The sequence below is a fragment of the Idiotropiscis lumnitzeri genome, chromosome 12 (genome assembly GCF_059441095.1).
Source record: "Idiotropiscis lumnitzeri isolate Australia: NSW breed Sydney's pygmy pipehorse chromosome 12, RoL_Ilum_1.0, whole genome shotgun sequence".
Lineage (NCBI taxonomy): Eukaryota > Metazoa > Chordata > Actinopteri > Syngnathiformes > Syngnathidae > Idiotropiscis > Idiotropiscis lumnitzeri.
The window spans coordinates 12,381,526-12,400,540 of record NC_142402.1 but is presented as its reverse complement, the minus strand read 5'-3'; the positions used below and the strand labels follow the sequence as shown (position 1 = coordinate 12,400,540).

Sequence of the window (19,015 nt, the reverse complement as noted above, 5' to 3'; positions counted from 1 at the left end):
TCGGTCTGGACAGCAGAAGTCCAACTCAGACTGTTACATCACAAGTTTACTTAGCGTTTTGCTACAATAATTCCTCATCACCCCCGCAGCTCTTGCAATCACCCACACTGTGGACACGCAGATGGGATGTAGGAGGAGATGGAGAGGACACAAGCTTCTGGGCTCACAAACAATTCCAAGTCATTTACCATTACTCTTCACACACACAGAGGAAAAAAAAAAGTGAGGAGTACGCTGTTTGGCTTGTCGTACAGGTTTGACTGTCAGAAGGAATTTGCATAAAGAGTTTGAAGTTGACGCCAAAAGCATTTTAAGAGGTTTTCATCTTCTCTGTTGTGAAGCACTATTACTCTATTGAACTTTTTTCTCCGGACTTTTTCTTGGTTATATCGAATGATTTAACTCCACACTTCACGTGTGAGGTTAGAAAGCTGTTGTTTTTCTTCTTTTGGTGCAAGTTCTCACTTGTTTCTGTGTGTCAATGTGCACCCTTGCCTCTTTTTGGCCCAAACCCACGCAGGTGACCAGAGGGGACTTTATGTGGGTGGACAACTCAATGGTAATCCTTTCTATTCACCTTCATCTTGCCCCCCCGTCCCAAAAAAAAAAAAAAAAAAACAACCCCCAACCATCTTTTCTCACCAATGGAAGAAAATAAAAATAGTCACTTTGAGATAGGCTTTCTCAAAAATAATCAGCTGCAGTGCCAATTAAGGTAAATTTTCTCCCTGGGAACCAAACATTGAAAACTTTCAAATTTTGATTTAAGTCTTATTTGATGAATGCTCGAAATAAAACCAGAATATTACTAAATCTGTGTTATGTTGAAAAAAAGACTCCTTTTCTTCCATTTTGGCAAAAAAAGTTCCAAATATGTCCAATTTGTATTCATACCGCATCTGAATGAGTACTTGATTATACTTTTAAAAAACATAATATAATTAGTAATAATTTGTATCAAAACATATATTGATATTTATGATAACTCTTTAGAATGATACAAAATATAGATTTGTTTTCAACATAAAAAGTCACTATAATTTAAAATAGACAATTCCCTAGGTATGACTGATTTTAAGGTTAACTGTCTTCAAAAAAGAAGGACAAGTAACACAGCCATACTATAAATACCTAACAGATATTAAGTGCAATAAACATGTGCCTGCTTCATGATCAATAAAATGTCCTTTGTCCTGAACCAAATTTTGTAAAAGGGTTTTCAAATTAACATCCCCTCATCGCTGTTAATACATGGCACTTGACAAATTTAAAATTCTTTGATCACTGCCAGAAAAGCCCAGATGACAAAAGTCGCTTTAAATAAAACAGCAAGCAGTACGATCACATGAAGGTGTTTTTCTCAGGCCATCATGCTGGCGATAAGAGCTTGTGTTTCTGGGGCTTAGAGAGGATTAGGCTGCCAAGCCATATGATTGTCCAGTTTATCAAGTTACCTTTTCTTTTATCAGTAAATACAATTGTTCATATACACAAATGCACACAGAATACAGCAGGGGTGAAACTGAAACCCCAAGCTGCCCTGCATTTTGGGGAACACAATACGTGTGTGTGTGTGTATGAGGGGGGGGTGTATACGTGAGCCTGTGTGTCAATTTATCTCATGAACCTACTTCAGTGTCCTGACAGATGTTAGCCATTTCCAACCTCCCTCGAGTGGATTGCCTCAAACAGCGCCCTCCATTGGCCAGAGAATGCAAGCATCACTAACGTCATCTACAATGTGGCAGGAGATGGAGGAAGGTGCGACATGTTGACGTGTGGGACTGTGGAAGGGCAGAGGAGGGCATTAAGTCCGATGAGAACAACCTGAGTCACCATCTCTCATAATGTCATCTAGTCCGTGTATATATATATATATATATTTATCACTCACTGTAGAAAATATTACTAAGTCCTAGTTCGTTAACCTTTACTATGGTAATTAATTTGCATACTTTGTATAACGTTCTTGTGTTAAAAGTGATTTCAGGTGACTTGGCCATGTGTAGTGAATCCCGTCTAGGTCTTCGCTGGCAGATATATAGATCATCCTTTGTCGTGGAATACGCTATAAATATGATAAAATAATGCACATAAACCGGGCACCCGTTGCTTTTCTCCATCAATTTGGATGCGAAGGATTACTTCCGCAGTACATCGCAATGTCCCTGTGACGATACAAGACAGTGCTGCCACCCAGTGTCCATTTTGCAAAACAACAGTACTGACAGAATTTATGAATATATATTAGACGGAATGAAACAATTACAATCAGACAAAAAGTGACTCTTTGATGGAAAGAAAAAACAAAACACAAATTGTTTGAGTGGCACACATGCCCGGTGTCACATGTGGCAGATGGGCTGGACATTTAAATTGGCATCTAACAACGACTTTGTTAAATGTTACGTCATGACGTAACAAATGGAACCCAAAAATATGATCAAAGCTTCAAAGCAAAGCCCATCGGCACAAATTCGCCGCAAAATGTATACCTAACCGCTGGCCATTGACTGTGAACCGTCAATGAAAACAGTGAAGCTGCTTCTTTGAGAGGCTCTCATTGCGCCATACACAGATCGTAGCCTGAGACAATGTTTTCAGCGAAATAATTAATAACGTAAGATAGCTGTCCTTGTTTTTTTTTTTCTATATGTCCGTGGCTGTAGACGCGTTTTCACTCGTCATACCTCATCAAACGTGATGAGGACGTCACAAGCGGCTGTTGAATCAAAGCTACCCTCGCTCAACAAGTCGACTCGACACTCATTCCCTGGACTCATCGGAAAAGGCTTGGCGAATCCCAGCTCACTCGCAACCCGAACAAGTCCCCGTTTTATCAAGCACTCAAGATGCGAGCAACGAGATGGCTTCTTGCGCAGACGCTGCTCATGTTTGGCCCACTGACGGCTTTTTGTGAGCAGACACTCATTTTTTTTAAAAATTGCATTTCAAATTTCAATCAATCAAGTTCCGTTTGTGAGCAAGTACACTTTGGAGAGTGTGTGTGGGGGGGGGGGGGGCTTCCAATCAGGGGGTAGCGGGGACTTTATGTCAGCATTTCAATGATGATAAAGATAGAAATTTGGACGCTTTACAGTTTGGTTTATTCGCCATAATTTCAAAGCGTCGCCTACGGGGTGGGGGTGAGGGGGGGGGGGGTCTTTTCATGGAAAAAAATAGATTGGTGGTTAAGTAAAGCGAAAAATGTTGATTAGTATTTATTTTTTAGTATTAATAGGTAGTTTCATAGAATTAGTGCAACTTAGTATATATTAAGTCTGCCGAGATAATGAACAATAATGTTGAAGACCCGCATTAAAGGTAAGCATCACGTCCGCCTGTCAAAGGGTATTCTTATGGAAACCCACCCACTGTGCATGAAAAAAAAACACTTGATATCAAGAGGTCAGAGCATCTCCTTTGTTGAATTTTTTTGTCACGTGGAAGAGTTGCTAGCCGTCGTGCTCGTCGTCTTTCACCCCACTGCTTTGTTTTTTTTCCTCCTTTCCAATTACTGCCGGTATCAGAAGGAATTATTTTTTATCTTGTCGTCTTCCCCACACACAAAATGGAGCGAGTGATTCTTTTGCCTCCCTTATCTGCCTCACTCGACTGCGTATCCTCTATGGAAGCTTTTACACGTGGCACACAAATGTGACGTCACATGGCAAGGGTCTGCAACCTTGCATCGCAGGTCGAATCTTCTCAGGCCAGCAGAAGTAGGAAGTGACAGTACACATGACAAGCGTCACAATCATGTTTGATGCACATGTACGACCTTGACAAGTGCTGTGTCGGTCACAGCTTGGACTGACAGCCGGTGGGTGTGCAACCACAACAGCAACCGGTGTTACCTGCTCATGAGTGAGTACCCGAGGTCATGGGAGAAGGCGGAAGACTACTGCATCAGCGTTGGAGGCTCCCTGCTCAGCATCACTGACCGTGATGAACAGACCTTCGTGCAAGGTATGCCGACCTGACTCTGTCTAGAGCAGACGTGGGCAAACTACAGCCCGGGGGCCACATGCGGCCCGTTAAACGTTTTAATCCGGCCCACCGAACTTGAAAAAAATGAAATGAATAAACCTTGTTAATGTTTTATTTACTAAATACTGTGGTTTTTCAACGACATATATATCGTTGTAATGCTTTTGTTCACTTTCATTTTAAATTAAATGTATTTTTTTTCTCCGATGAGGTGAGGTTACCAAAACACTCCATCCATTTGCTCCTGGTCCGGCCCCTCTGTCAAATTTTAGAACCTATTATGGCCCGCCAATCAAAAAATTTGCCCAGTCTAGTCGGGATTGGCAGCGGCTCAGCAAGAGGCGACCCAACGATGGTGGAAAATAACTCTGGTGTGTAGATTCCTTTCAGGTGAGCTCGCACAAGATGTACCTGTGGATTGGCGGCTACATCGATGAATATGACGCGGTTTGGCAGTGGCCCAGCAGAATCTCGATGTCATACATTCGCTGGAGCACAGGTTGTTGCCGCCGCCACTGGCTACAACGTGAAGAGGCCGAGCGCTTTCTTCAAACCTCTTCCGGTCTCCTTTCAGGTGAGCTTGAAGGCGAACAGGACGAGAATGGGAAGCGCTGTCTTTGCTGGATGCTTTACGACGACCACTGGAGCGAGGACTTCTGCTGGAGCAAGAGAAACTTCATCTGCAAGAGAGCGTAAGGCGTGATGTGGCACTTAATGGCGTGGCCGGAATTGTAACGATCATAAACTCTCACTAGCTGCATACCTTTACAAGCCGCAAGAAACTTTGTTCTAACAGTGACACTAGTGTGTTTTAACAGGAAATATTAAATTCTGGCGAAGGACAGGAAGGACCACCCCCCCAGAGAATGTCCCGTGACAATCTGCAGTTAGAAATAGCCTTTGTCCTTTTTTTTTTTTTTTTTTCATGAACAGAACTAACTCGAACAGAAAATAAAATTCATGTATATGCAACTTTGATCATCCCTTATTGCAAATGGGTTTCATGTGTTTTTTGTCTGATCATGTTCTTCAATGTGCATTATCTGGATTCATTGGGAGAATTTTTACGTTTTTTTATTTATTATGTGTCATTTTCTTCTCAATCCTTCATGGTTGATTGATTGAACATTTGTTAAATTTCAAAGTTTTATCATACCAAAGTATAATTCTAAAATATACTCCCAAAGATGTGGCTATGATTAACTTTAGATCCCCTTTTTATTTTTACAACATTCTACTTGGTCGGTGTGTCCACGAGGACCCTCCATACCAGGCAATTTACTGAGCCCAACTAAACGCTGAGGAGGGCCTGAGACATCAAACAGCCTAGTGCACCTCGTCCGCACGTCTGCACGTGCAATTCCAGACCACTTTTTCATTTTTCCTTTTTACATCCAACTGTTTCTGACATCACCTCATTAGCACATTTTGTTGTGTAATAATGCAAAACCAATTTATCTCAGATCATTCAATTAATCGATTGGTTAATACGAAAAAAAATATTCTATATCTGCAATCCTATAAGTGAGACTTCAGCAAACGTTGCAGCCCAGTGACAAAGCGGTTCAGGTTTGATGAAGACAACAGAAGTGGAAATTGGAGCACAATTTTGGAACGTATACAGTCGCTGTCCCAGTTCAATATTGCTCAATAAAAAAAGGAGAGCAATTAAGATATAAATTCAACACACTCTATGCTGGATAAGCAAAACAAATAGCAATTGTAAAACATCTCATCTATCAATGCTGCTTTGACAGCACTTATAGAATTGAATATTTATGCAGTGGATGCACACGCAACCCCGGAGTTAAAGAAGCTGTGCATGTTCTTGGTTTGAAGTCGTCACGTTTCAGCAAATGAAATAGGTCATGTAGAGGAGGAGGGGGTGGAGTGACGGTGATGAGCTTTGAAAAAAAAAAAAAAAAAAAAGCTAAACAAAATACAGGATTGCTGATGAGGTAAAGCACCCATATCTGCTAACAGGGGATATTAATCTTGTCTCCCCTGGGGAAAGTATGGCAAGACAAAGACAATATTAAGTGTAACAAATTACATTGGCGCAATTATGCTTGCATGTGATCTAAATATTCCATAAATGGCAGTAGAGGAGGGGACTTTCCGGATTATTTTATATGAAGGGAGGAAGCGCTGTGATGTAGCATATATAAAAATATTCACGCCGTGATTATGAACCGGCATGCTTGATTCATAATCATGCTGTGAATATTTTACAGATAAGAGCACTGGAAAATGAAATGAGTGGACCTACATCAATTCATCAGCGCAGTCTAGTGCTGTGATACTTTGAACAGCCCACATAAACACACCTCACCGTTGCATAATGGCCCAGTCGCGGATGAATGTGTAAAGTGTGAAGTATTGACATTGTGTGATAATTTCACTTCTGTATCAGAGCTAAGTGTTAAAAAAAACATTGACAATTAGTTGTCTGTTCCGTGCGAGTATAATGATTTTTTGGGAGCGTTGGTTCTGAAATGTTGAGACCCTGGGACCCATTAGAGAACATGTACTTAGCAAAAATAGCCTTTGTAATGCAATTTCTTTAATTGTGACACACACACGCACACACACACCCCCACACACATATATATATTGGCCAATTATTGTTAATTGTGAGCCGTTAGACCTGAGTTGCGGCGTCACTTCACTTGAGTCAAATTTTGACTCATAATACAAAGCAAAAATATCCACCATCCAATGGCTTGTGACAAGAATTTGTAAGATGGGGGACTCAGAACTCAAGGCATCTATGTCATATTGTATTATATTTATCCTTAAACCTCCTTCTCCTTTTTAGCAAAATAAAGAGTACTATAATGAGCTCTCTTCTGAGTATCACATAAACCTTTCAAAACATCACTCAATGCAACATTTGTGGCGCAATTAAAGAAATTGCCAGTTGGAGGTCATGAATCTGATGAAATGCAATCATGCTAATAGCCACTTCTCCGGTCATTCTGTCAGCCTTAATGCTGAATAATTATGACTTTAAAGCAGAGCTTCTTAGCGATGATTCAAAAGTATATTTTTTTTAATACTGTGAACCTTTGTCTTTTTCAGTCAAGTCTATAAAGCGAGTTGGACCACAACTGCCCAGAGTGGCACCCGCCTGCAGTATTAGAACAAAAAAAATAAATAATGCCATATCAGCTGGAGGGTGCCTTAAAATGTTAAATGAGTCGTCTTGCCTGCTAGCTCATGCAAATGCAGGACGCAACTGTCAAGGAGGCTGCCTAGTTTGCTATTTCTGCTCGAGAAGCCACAGGGCTTGATGAGGCTGCAGTCACGCAAGGTGACTCCATCCACAAGTCACTCGCTGCAGTAACTTAGAGTCGCCACTAGGTGGCAAAAGAGATCCATATTGTAACCCTGGAACCTGATTTTCATAATGAAGTTCAGTCTAAAATGATAAATTTTCCTGGCAAGTGATTTTTGATTTGATGAATGAATGGGAGAATGATGAATGGGATAATGAATCTTATGGTATAGGAAATGACCCAAGAAAGTGATAAGACACTGTAAGACCTTGTAGTGGGAGATTCGTTTAAAAAAAGGTTCCTTCTCTAAAATGCTTTGTACCATTTTTGAAAGTATGAATATAAATCAGAATGAAAAAAAATTGCAATAAAATTTTTTATGCACCTTCAATAGCCTAAATGTATCATTCTGATTAAAATTGTGTTTGTTGAATTTGAGTTAAGTCGCAAAATCCACCCATTTTCAGCATCTCAGGCAACGGCCGTTTTGTCACTTGGCGTCAACTGAAAATGACATCACAGTTGCGCAAGGATCGGCTGACGACCAATCAGGACTCAGCTTCAGAAAACAGGTGAGTCATAATTTTTGACATAGTTTTTACCTGAGCTCTGAGCAACTGTGATGTCATTTTCAGTCGACAGCAAAAGACAAAATGGCCGCCCGCTGAGTTGGCTAAAAACTCATCAGTTTTGTGAAGCTGAGCCATGATTCGTTGTTACCTGAGCCCTAAGCGACTGTGACGTCATTTTCAGTCGACACTATTTTTGGGTTGACTTCCTCTTTAAAAGTGTCTGTTCATATGAGGGATGTGTATAACTATCAAAAGATGGAAACAAAAAGGTAGAGTGGGGAGTAATTGTTTCTTTGAGAACTGGACAGGGACTTGATGAGGAGTTTTGAACACTCCATGAAAAGCCCTGCGGTAACCTGGAGGGATATAGTCCAGCCAAGGTAGGCTTTAAGAGGAAATATTTTTGGAAACATGCTAAAATCGAACTAATTTATAAAGGCAGAGGGGAAGAGTCTCAGAGCATTCACCAGACACGTCCAAAGCATTTGAGAGCTGAGAGATTGGCTTGATTTTTCAAGATTTTGATGCGTCATTTTATACACTCACTTCGGTGTGCCAAATTTCCAAGCCATTTTCACTTTACAGTGTCTTTAACAATTCAAAAGATCCACTTTCCTAATGAGACGTCATTTGACGGGCAACAATTTAACCCCCTTTGTGGAAGTAATAACTCACAGATATATTTTTCTCAGGACAAGTTACATTTATTAAAATAAAACCACAGAAAACTTTTTTTGCCATTAGATTGTCCATCTTTTTTTTTTCAAGAATAGATTAATTCCAACATGGTGAATAATCATAGCAAAAATGTATAAATAAAATTGATGCCAATAAATATTAAATTAAAAACAGTAAGTCTTTTAAATATTTGAAATTAGTACAAGGCAGTTGTGTTTGTCTCTCCGTAATGATTAGAAGTCGCGTTGACTTTGGCTTTCCGTGCTTCTCTGTAAACACAAACAGACAAACGTCACATTAGAGTTACGTTGAATGTGAGATATAAAAAGACGTACTAAAGGAAACAGTCACAACTCACTCGAGCTCCATGATCTTCTTCATGATCCACTCTTGCTTCCAGTGGCTGCACACTTCTCCATCAGTGGTCTCAAATCTGAGTGACACATAAAAGAAATCACTCAAATTATTTTTGTCAAACGGATTCGCCACCTTCAAGCCTCGGAGGGTCTTTGGGTTCTTACACGATAGCGCGGATACAAGGAAGGTTCTTCCTCTGGATCCTGTAGCCAATGATCGGAGCAGAAATCTGCCCCAAGGAGCTTTTAGTGCAGCATGAGGTAATCTTAATTCCTGTTCACATGCCAAAATTCATATTTCACTTTCAGCATTTGAAGTTATGCAAATTGAGTGGGTTTCAGATGACTTACCAGGGCCTGCAGCAGCCAGTGCCAGGTAGCCTATGAAAAGAGTCAAGCACGCCAGTCTTGTGGTGCACACTTGCATGATTGTTTCTTGCGATGGTCTTGGACAACGCTGACTCTTTGATCTGGCAAGAGGAGACGTCTGATCTCCTCTGGTCAGACCTCTGGGTTTTATAGGAGAAAAAGAGGAAGCAAAATCTCAGCCGGTATTTTTTTGTATTGGACAGTGTGTGTATGTTGGGAGGGCACGCAGTTAGGTGACGCACTTCTTTCCCGAGATTTCATCATTACACTCACATACTGCAATCTAATATGTCCTCAGAGAGTCGTCATCAAACTTGGCGATGTAAATGCAATTTAATAGTACAGTAAATTTCGGATTAGTAACACTAGAGATGTTTGATGCCAATATTTCTCACACCGATACCACTATGAGCATTCACTCGTTCAATATTTACAAATACAGAGCACCGAAACATTGAGTGCTTTTGATATGTAAAATTGAACACAATGACAAAAAATGTGAACAAATACATAACTGTCTAAAGTGGTCGAATATTCACCAATGTGTCAAACTGCCACAGTCGTCCCAACAACTAGGACATACTCTATGTCAGATTTATGTTTAGTTTCTGCCTTAAGTATCGGTGGCTGGTATCGGCAGCTTCAACGAGGATCCAATACCTCAAAATAAGCTAAGTATCGGCCCAATATCGATACCCGGTATTGATACACACCTATCGCAATGTTACCAACTCCTCATTTATGTATCCTGATGAGACCTTTTATTTGAGAGTTGCAAATAATCATTGTTTATTATTGTTGTTGTACTTTTCAGTTGTGTACAATTGTACCTTTTCCCCCAATGTGTGTAACAAAATACTGTGGACCTCAGCATGATCGAGGTTCAGCAAGCAGATTTTTCTCAACTTTTTTTTCCATCTGTTTTTTTTTTTTTCAAATATTTATGAGCGTTAACTCTTTGATTACCTTCACCTGTAACTTGTGCCAAAAAGTGTTTTTAATTTTTTTTTAATTAAATTTTTTTAGGAGATTTTTGGGGATGCAATAACTTTAAAAAAAAATAGGAAAAATGGGGATGCACAATATCCGGTGCGTGGCTTTCAGCTTATTTCCTCATTTATCACAACACCTGGGATTCTTTTTTTTCTCTGTCAATCTGCACCCCACATTTTTTTATATGTATTTGTACATCTGTTCTGCAGTTCTTAAATAAAATTATTTTTGTTTCATTTAAATGCAATGATAGTTTGTTTCTATCAAACAAGATTTCTATTTTTGTTTCATTCCATCAGTGATTTCATCCAATAGCTCATTTATATTCTCCCCAGAGCAGAAAGCGTTTAACCGTACTTTCCCCACGCCTGGTTTACTATATCTTTTCGCTCTGATTATCATTGGCAAAATATTGTTACTCAGTCCTAGTTTTGAGTATTATGCCCCTCTCATTCAGCTAAAAAAGGCCAATATATTAGAAACAGCTGTCAGAATGATACAATGCAATTCCACACCACTGAAAACGGAATTTTCACCTTACACATAAAGTTTTCAAACCGGAATCATGTCCGGTCTTGTCCCGACTGACTCACTGCCGTCGTGGTGGACAGCCATCTCATTGTGAAATACAAAACGCACCCTTGAAGTCAAGTTATCATTTTGATGATTTCAGCAAAAAGCAAACATGCACATGCTGATCACTTGTCAATGTGTCATGCTGTATTTCTTCTGGATCAAAAAGAAAGGGGAAGGAAGGCGATCCTGAGGTTTCCACCACAAACATCCGTTTGCATTTGGTTATTAGTCAGAGAAGCTTTGTTACAAGTCTCAACTGGTATGCGAATTAGCCTGAATAGTCATCCATTTCTATATCTTTTTCAATATTGCTTGTCCTCACTGGGGTCATGGGTCAGCTGGAGTCGATATTAGCTAACTTCTGGGCAGGTCTTATTAGTTTTGTTTTTTATCCCAATAAGACAATCAGTGAAACAAATTGTTACTGTAAATGAAGCAGTGGCGACTGGACGAGCTAAGGGAGGCACCATCCTGTTTCCAAACAAGAGACAAATTACGACAGATTCAAGTCGTCATGATGCGACATCATTCTGAAAGTTAGGCCAAAGTTTGTCAATTGAGCGCCGGCAGGCAGTAAATTTTACGCAGCCGAGTCTGTCTTGAAGTTTCTGAATGAAAAATGAAAAAAAAATTTTGCAAGTGAAAAGAAGAAGTGGTACCCACAAGGAGGAAGGAAACATTCACTAAAATGAAGGACACGCTTCTGTGAATCGTGTCATATGATTTCAACATTGGGAATGAATGGATTAAGATTCATTTTAAAGAAAGGCAAAGATTATGAATGTACTGCAGAGACAGAGGTGACGGCAGATACAAGATCTGGTGAAATGTTCTCGAAATGACTCACTGGATTCCTCTGCAGAGATAATGGAGAAAAAAATAATACTGACTCATAATAATACAGAGTCAGAAAAAACAATAACTTTGTGGTTATTACAGACGCAAACGTTAAGCTTTTGTGTTGGGGACGAATCCCAAAATGAGCAACTGAAGTACAGTATTTTCTGGACTATAAGCCGCTACTTTTTTCCTAGATTTTGAACCATGCGGCTAATACAACGGTGCAGCTTTTCTGTGGATTTTTCTTTCACCACTAGGGGCGCTCTATAGTTCAGAAAATAAGCTAAATAAATCTAGATTTTTTTTTTTTCTTCTCTTGGGTCTGTTCTGTTTTGATGAGCAAAGTTATTGCCTTGTTCAAAGGCACAGTACAAAATGGTTCTGTACATGCAGTAAACAACACATTTTTTCAACATAGAAAACTGCAGCGTATAGCCTGGTGCGGCTTGTGTCTATTATTTATTTATTTTATTTTATTTTTATTTTTTTATTTTTTTATTTATTTATTTTTATTTATTTATTTATTTATTTTTATTTATTTTTATTTATGTATTTATGTATTTATGTATTTATGTATGTATTTATTTATTTATTTATTTGCTTATTTGTTTATTTATTTATTTATTTATCTTTAGGGTTGCTGCAGCTTATGCGGGTGCGCCCGCCACATAGTCCGGAAAATACGGTACATTTTAGTTTTGTCGTGACTGCTTATTTGACTGGGTCATTTATTCTTGTTTGTTTTAATATAACAGATTGGACAACACCTTACATTAGTGTGTCTAGTTTATATTTATCTTAGCTTATGTCTTGTTTTCTAGTAGTTTGTCTCCTGACTTGCTTGTTTATTCATTTATTTATTTTTGTTTCCACTGGTTCTCGTCAACCTGGTCCCTTAAATTGTTTTTTAGTGTCTTTAATATATAAAAGATAAAGAACATCATAGTGGACCTTCCATACTTTGACTATATGCTGGAAAAAGTTGATGACGCAACCATTTGACGATCTGCACTTCCGTTCACGCAGCAAAGATCAAGTGACCACAAACAAGGGGAGATTCAGCGGAACTTGGTTAGTATATCCGTGAACATACCACAAATAGTGGTGTGAACATCACTTTCTCTTTTAGAAAGAACACTCTCGGCCTAGTTTATATCTCACAAGCTTTCGAGGTCAGGTAAACAAATATGCAGTGTGAAACCACCTGAAAATAAAACAATTATCATAGATATTTTTAAGATGGGAGTAATAAAATAAGACAGGACTGTAATCTCGACTGAAGAACATTTCTGTTTGTCTAAACATGGTCATTGATAAAAAGAGCGGACTTTTAATTAATTAGCTCTGTAGTAGCATGTGTGCTTATCAAAGTCTTCATTCACAAACAGCGATTGGGAGGATGAGCAGTTATTGCGCAATCGCGCTTTATTTTGAATTGTATTGCATGGGGGAGCTTTGGCAAACTTATCATCTAAATGGGGAACTTTCAAAAATGTGCCCATAAAGGTCAAAGGTGTGCTCTAATTACGCAAGTTGAGTCAAATATGAATAAAATGCAGTCATTGTGCAACTTTTAAGCCTTAACTCATTTACTGCCATTGACGGCTAAAAACGTCAAAGATCCTTTTTTTTTTTTCTTTTTTTTTTAATTCGGTTGGTAGTGAATGAGTTAATTTCCTCCCTTTCCAGCTATCCACTTCTTTCTTGACAATCGTGACGTGTTTTTGTGGTTCAATAGAAAACAATATGGACTGAATTATTTTCTCAGATCCCGATACAGGGTCACATTTTTTCCATTGCAGCACGATAGCAGATGGCTCAATTGTTTGGTGGGCAGAGAAGAGTCGCTAACTGTACTTTTTTTTTTTTTTTTTGATAGAGCGCTTCAGCTTTGTTAGGAGTGTCGCTCAGTGTACAACAGGCCTAATGCTCCCAAACCAGTGGTCATATTTTTAATTTCTTTATTGTCTGCTCTACTAAATCCATAACAGACGTGGAAATGTTTTCATGTTTTACTCGCGGTGAAGTCGAGTTTCCCTCTGCTGAATGTATCATAAAACATCCATCCATTATCTGTTCCGCTTCTCCTCACAAGGGTCGCGGGGGGAGCTGGAGCCAATCCCAGATTTCTTCGGGCAGTAGGCGGGGACACCCTGAACTGGTTGCTAGCCAATCGCAGGGCACACATAGACGAACAAGATAAGATAAGATTCCCTTTATTAGTCCCACAATGGGGAAATTCGAGATTCGAACCCAGGCCTCCTGGGGAGACTGGGACCGAAACGCGGCGCCTTAGACCACTCGGCCATCCTGGCAGCCATCCGCTCTCACAATCACACCTGGGGACATTTGTTCAATCAACCTGCCATGCATGTTTTTGGAATGTGTGAGGAAACCGGAGTACCCGTAGAAAACCCACTCAGGCACGGGGAGAACATGCAAACTCCACACAGGAAGGTCCAAGCCGGTTAGCCATCGTGCTAACCAGTCGCCCACCGTGCCGCTTACCATTAAACATACACAACGACAAAATAAAGAACAGCTAAAAGCGCATCTGTTTATGAAACCTCGAAATTAAATTGACCGTGTAGATCAAGATGACTTCTTGGCTATTTTGCAGAAATTAGGGTGTATTGTAATTGAAATGGAATGTGCTCTGACGTGATGAAAATTAGGCCACTGACACTCTCAGTCTTGAGTGAAAAGAAGGCCAAGGGTGTTTTGGCTTTTTCTGTGGGAGGATTTTTTTTTTTTTTTTTTATTATTTCCAGATGTATGTGCAACTGTGGGTGCATCGTGCGTGTCTTGCAAGTGACACAAATTCCGACATTTGACGTCGTTAGCGGGCTTTAAAAGGCCCGCAGCGCAAACATCCACTTCACTCCTGATTACGTCCGACACGTGCGATGAAAGCTCTTCACTTGGCCTCCCTTTTTTTGGTTGTTGTCATGGCGCCCGGTGCCTTAGCTCGAGGTAGGTGTTATGTCAAGTTCGTTCACATTTGAGATGTATTAATTTGACATTTTTATTTTTTTTTTACCCCACCCCCGCCCAATGTTTTCGTCAGGTGGACTACCGAGTTGTTGTCGGAAAATCTCCGACACGCAAGTGCATCGAGATCGGTTGACCAAGTACTATATCCAACGACCCCCAGCTTGTTCACTGCATGTTGTGGTGTAAGTTACGTTTATTTATTCAACATTGCATCTGTGCTCATGGGATACCTATTCTCTATATTTGTCTATATGTAATTACAGACAAATCACAACGAAGGTTTGGCACTATTTTACACAGTTCATAAAACAGAGGTGTCAAAAGTACATCCCGGGGGCCATTTTGTTGCCCCAGGGATGTTATTATTGGCCTTTTTTACTTTTTAAATTGGTGTCAATTTGATTTTAAAAAAAAATAATAAAGTTTTAAGAAAAAAAATGTAATGTTGCAAGATAATATGACATTATTTTTTTATTTAAAAATATGTTAAACATGTATTTAAATTTTCTCATCCATACGTTTCTTTCGTAATTATTTTTCAGTTTCAGCACATTACAAGACAAGAGAATCTGCGCTGACCCTAACAATTTGTGGACCCAAACGAGCATGGCATACCTCGATGGGAAGAAGTGCCATTCCCCAAAGCTTGGCACACGAAGGAAGCGCACATGAACTGCAGTAACGTCTTCTAATTTTTCTACATTAAAAACCTCCATAAAGTAATTGCTATCACAGCTGGAATGATTTTGTATTTTCGAAGAATCTAAATATCAAGTGCTCTTTTCCAAAACATTGATTTTGCCATGCCTTGGTGTATTTTTTGTTGAACATGTTCCGACAGAGACAATTAACTGTTTAACAGGGTTATTTTTTTTTTTTTAATTTGTGAGCATGGGTAAACTAATATCGTTCTGATCAACATGATCAAAATGTGACACCTATCGTGCGTACATAGGGAACTTCTTATTGGGCTTTTTTTTTTTTAACCAAAGCAAAATTACATTAGTATTTCATCGCTTTATAAATGCGGTCTATTTTTTGGTATTTTTTAATATAATCTTCATGAGGAAAATTTGGATAGACTTTTGACTTCACAGCAGTACGTTTACGCGGGTCTCTAACATGATGCCTGCAGGCCTCTTCTAAAATTATATCACCACTGATGGGACATTGTGATTTCCTACAAATGTTGCAGAAGTGATTGTGCGAAAATGTAAAATATTGCAGATTTCCAGAAATAAAGTGTTGAGGAATGATATTTATCTGCTTCATTCCGGGGCGGTTTGCACGATGGCCTCTCAATACGGAGGTCGTGGGTTCGATTCCGGCTCTGGCCTGCCTGTTTGGAGTTTGCATGTTCTCCCCATGCCTGCGTGGGTTTCCTCTGGGTACTCAGGTTTCGTCCCACATTCCAAAAACGTGCATGGCAGGTTGATTGGTCTCTCTGAATTGCCGTTCGGTATGAGTGTGAGCACGGATGGTTGTTCGTCTAGGTGTGCCCTGCGATTGCGAATACAGTTCCAGAAGTGTGTTTCAAACTGGTAACCCTTTACAAAAAGTAGCTCTAAGTTTAAAATAACCAAAATTTGCTCACCCCTCCAATGTCGCCTCACCAAGCCAACCAGAAATCAAACACTTGCATGCCAATAAAGAAAGTGGGACTGATTCTTTAACAAAGTTGGAAACGAACCAATGTCTGCAAGAGATTCTTAATTAAAGAAAGGATTTTGAAAGGCAATTCTAGCAAGAAAATAAATCAAAGAGAGCCGCCAGCTGTCTAATCTGAGATGGAGCCATTCTTTGAGGAGTTATTTAGATATTCGAGCGCGTTCCTCTCGTCAAGCGGAGTGAATGAAATACAGCTTTGACCGCAAATGACTCCGATGGCATTCAGATGTTTTAAACATGCCCCCCCCCTGCCCCCCACACCGCCCTCCCTTCCTGCTACACTGATGAGTCAGGGCGGACTTCTGCCTGCCCAGGTGGAAGTTTGGGGGGCTTCCTGCCCAGAAATTTTTGGTTTCAATGTGGGGGAAGAGATGTTCAAGTACTGCTCTTTCTCAGTGGAGCTTTGAGGAGGTGAGTGGGTTATTTTTAGACTGATGCACATATCAGTCAATCGCAATGGTATAGACTCCCCCCACGCACTGGCCTAATGCACAATTATGTGGCACTTTTGTGAGAATGTACTTGAATAAATTTGTGGTTTCAAAGTGGAATGTGAAATTGTGTGATGAACAACAGACTTGAATATTTGAATGATTAGCAGAGAAAGTTTAATAAAATGTATTTTCAATGACGCTACATTCAATTCAAAGGACATTTTCCCACATTTGTGGTATTGAGGGCTACCATTATAATATGATCTCACGCAATTGTAACAATTTTAAAACTCATGCGAGGGCTTTGTGAAATCAGATAAATCTATTATCACTCCATTTTGACAACGCTGAAATTCTCAAGGCAGGTTTAAAAAAAATATTTTGTCTTTATTTTGTTTAAACATTTCGTATGTCTTACATTTCACACACGATTTTCCCACACAGTCACAAAAAGAAAATCTCACTGTTTACGTGAAGCAACTCTGTCATGCCAATTTGTCTGTGTGGTGAAATATTGCACCTCAAAAGCTACTTAAAATGACAATATTAATTAATTTATATCACACACAAAATACACATTAGGAACATTATACGTTTTTTTTCCATCACACGGGACATAAAAACTATACATAATATATAGACTTGCTCAAATTTATCCTGTCTTGCTTTGTTTCGTTTGTGGCATCTTTGCCAATCGACGTCTCTTCCCTTGTGATTTTCTTGACATGGTGCACGGTGCAGTTGTCCCTGTTCCACTTGTAGATTTGTCGTTATCCTCTTTCTTCTGCCGCAACGCTCCTCCATCCACATTCAGCATGACTTTCTGTGTCCAACACCTGTTGGGATCTGCGCAAATTCTTTTGCCTCCGTGAGTGTAAAACCTGTAATTGATGGCAATAGTCAAATGATCACTCAGTCAAATCATTTTTTTTTTTTTGTAAACATTAACAAGAGCTTTTTGATCCATGAATAGACCACGATATTTATTCAGTCACAGATGGAAATGTAGCGGTCAATTCATGAAACAATATAATTCAATAAAACAACATTTCAAATGACGTCCATGTACAATTTATAAAATTACTCCATATCTAGTTCATTTCCATCAATTCTCTTTAGTTCCCATTTAATTTGTCTAACTGAATATTTTCAGCCCCTTAATTGGTTTTCCCACGGAAAGTTTACTGTACTTCTTTTTGCAACCATACCTATACATAACCGGTTCTATAAAAATGAAGTATCAATGATGCATATTTTTTTATTTTTTCATTTTTATCATGCTAGTCATAGAGTTACTTACACTATGGCCTTGAAGGAGCAGGCGCCCACAGACTGAACAACGTAACTCTTAATTTTACTCAGTGCCACCGTGGTCCTGGAAAAGCCTGGGCAGCAGTCCGAAGCCGGCCCGTGCGCTATACAAGACAAATGCAAAGACAACAATCACATGGACGTACTTGGAAACTCGGATCAAACGACGATTTCAAACTTTTTACAACACTCACTTGTGAGGACTGAGGTCATCCACATGGACAAGCAGAGAAGAATTAGGTTGAGTCTCATTTTTTGGACAAGAGAGCAACTGTTGATCTGAATTGTGGCCTGGGCAGTTGTGAGCGCATTCGATTAATCAAGTTTAGAATAGTGGCTCTTATAGAATATAGACCTCCCACCTCTTCCATGAAGTCGTTTTTCTGTGTAGTTGCTTTAGAGGGGGAGGTGGAATTGATGAGTGAATAGACCACCGACCACAATTCTGCCCACATGAAACAATAGTTGTTTTAACACCTATAACTTCCTTGAAAAAGTTAGACGCAGCTCTCAATTTACTCTCGGATGTTTTTTTCGGGGGTTCACATACACAGCTTTCCAAAGATCAATGTGAAAATAATGGCATGTGTTAACAGTGCTGAGTCTCTGAGATGATCATTTCCTCACGTTTGCCCATTTTCGGGCTGGCGGGTGACAAATTAAAAAAAAAAAGGGGTTCAATTAACAAGGCATGATGACAATCACAGATGACCCCCAAGCAGAACGCAGCCATCAGAGCAAAGCGGCTGCTCACCCGAACAGAGGTCTGGGTGGAATAAACGAAAAATAATTGAAAGACATGAGTTGGATTAGTGGCTTTCCACCTCAGAGAACCGCTAAGACCAAATGTTAAGGCAAGAATCTGTGTGCCTTCAATTTTAAAGATGACAAAACAATTGGCTCATTTTGATTAAATAAGAATGAACAGCAGGAAAGGTTTAGAAAACAACAACAAA

The 19,015-nt window shown here is 39.6% G+C and overlaps 4 protein-coding genes across 4 annotated transcripts; 2 read left to right on the top strand and 2 right to left on the bottom strand.

Annotated features, from left to right (window-relative positions):
* Positions 1 to 1,739: 1,739 nt before the first annotated feature.
* LOC148325947 (CD209 antigen-like protein A) lies at positions 1,740 to 4,686 on the top strand. The gene is made up of 4 exons (XM_088311275.1): positions 1,740 to 1,761; positions 3,808 to 3,969; positions 4,370 to 4,489; positions 4,565 to 4,686. Exons 1-4 carry the CDS (start codon positions 1,740 to 1,742, stop codon positions 4,684 to 4,686), a joined length of 426 nt encoding a protein of 141 aa, XP_088167401.1.
* Positions 4,687 to 8,537: 3,851 nt separating this feature from the next.
* Positions 8,538 to 9,354, bottom strand: LOC148325946 (uncharacterized). The gene is made up of 4 exons (XM_088311437.1): positions 9,226 to 9,354; positions 9,040 to 9,148; positions 8,877 to 8,951; positions 8,538 to 8,787 (listed from the first exon to the last, which is right to left on the bottom strand). Exons 1-4 carry the CDS (start codon positions 9,299 to 9,301, stop codon positions 8,715 to 8,717), a joined length of 333 nt encoding a protein of 110 aa, XP_088167563.1. The 5' UTR covers positions 9,302 to 9,354; the 3' UTR covers positions 8,538 to 8,714.
* A 5,196-nt stretch (positions 9,355 to 14,550) lies between these two features.
* LOC148325945 (monocyte chemotactic protein 1B-like) lies at positions 14,551 to 15,794 on the top strand. Its single transcript, XM_088311655.1, has 3 exons — positions 14,551 to 14,625; positions 14,720 to 14,828; positions 15,189 to 15,794. The coding sequence occupies exons 1-3, from the start codon at positions 14,559 to 14,561 to the stop codon at positions 15,316 to 15,318; spliced, it is 306 nt and encodes a 101-aa protein (XP_088167781.1). The 5' UTR covers positions 14,551 to 14,558; the 3' UTR covers positions 15,319 to 15,794.
* A 1,458-nt stretch (positions 15,795 to 17,252) lies between these two features.
* Positions 17,253 to 18,360, bottom strand: LOC148325944 (C-C motif chemokine 13-like). The gene is made up of 3 exons (XM_088311993.1): positions 18,254 to 18,360; positions 18,049 to 18,163; positions 17,253 to 17,629 (listed from the first exon to the last, which is right to left on the bottom strand). Exons 1-3 carry the CDS (start codon positions 18,309 to 18,311, stop codon positions 17,401 to 17,403), a joined length of 402 nt encoding a protein of 133 aa, XP_088168119.1. The 5' UTR covers positions 18,312 to 18,360; the 3' UTR covers positions 17,253 to 17,400.
* Positions 18,361 to 19,015: the final 655 nt, after the last annotated feature.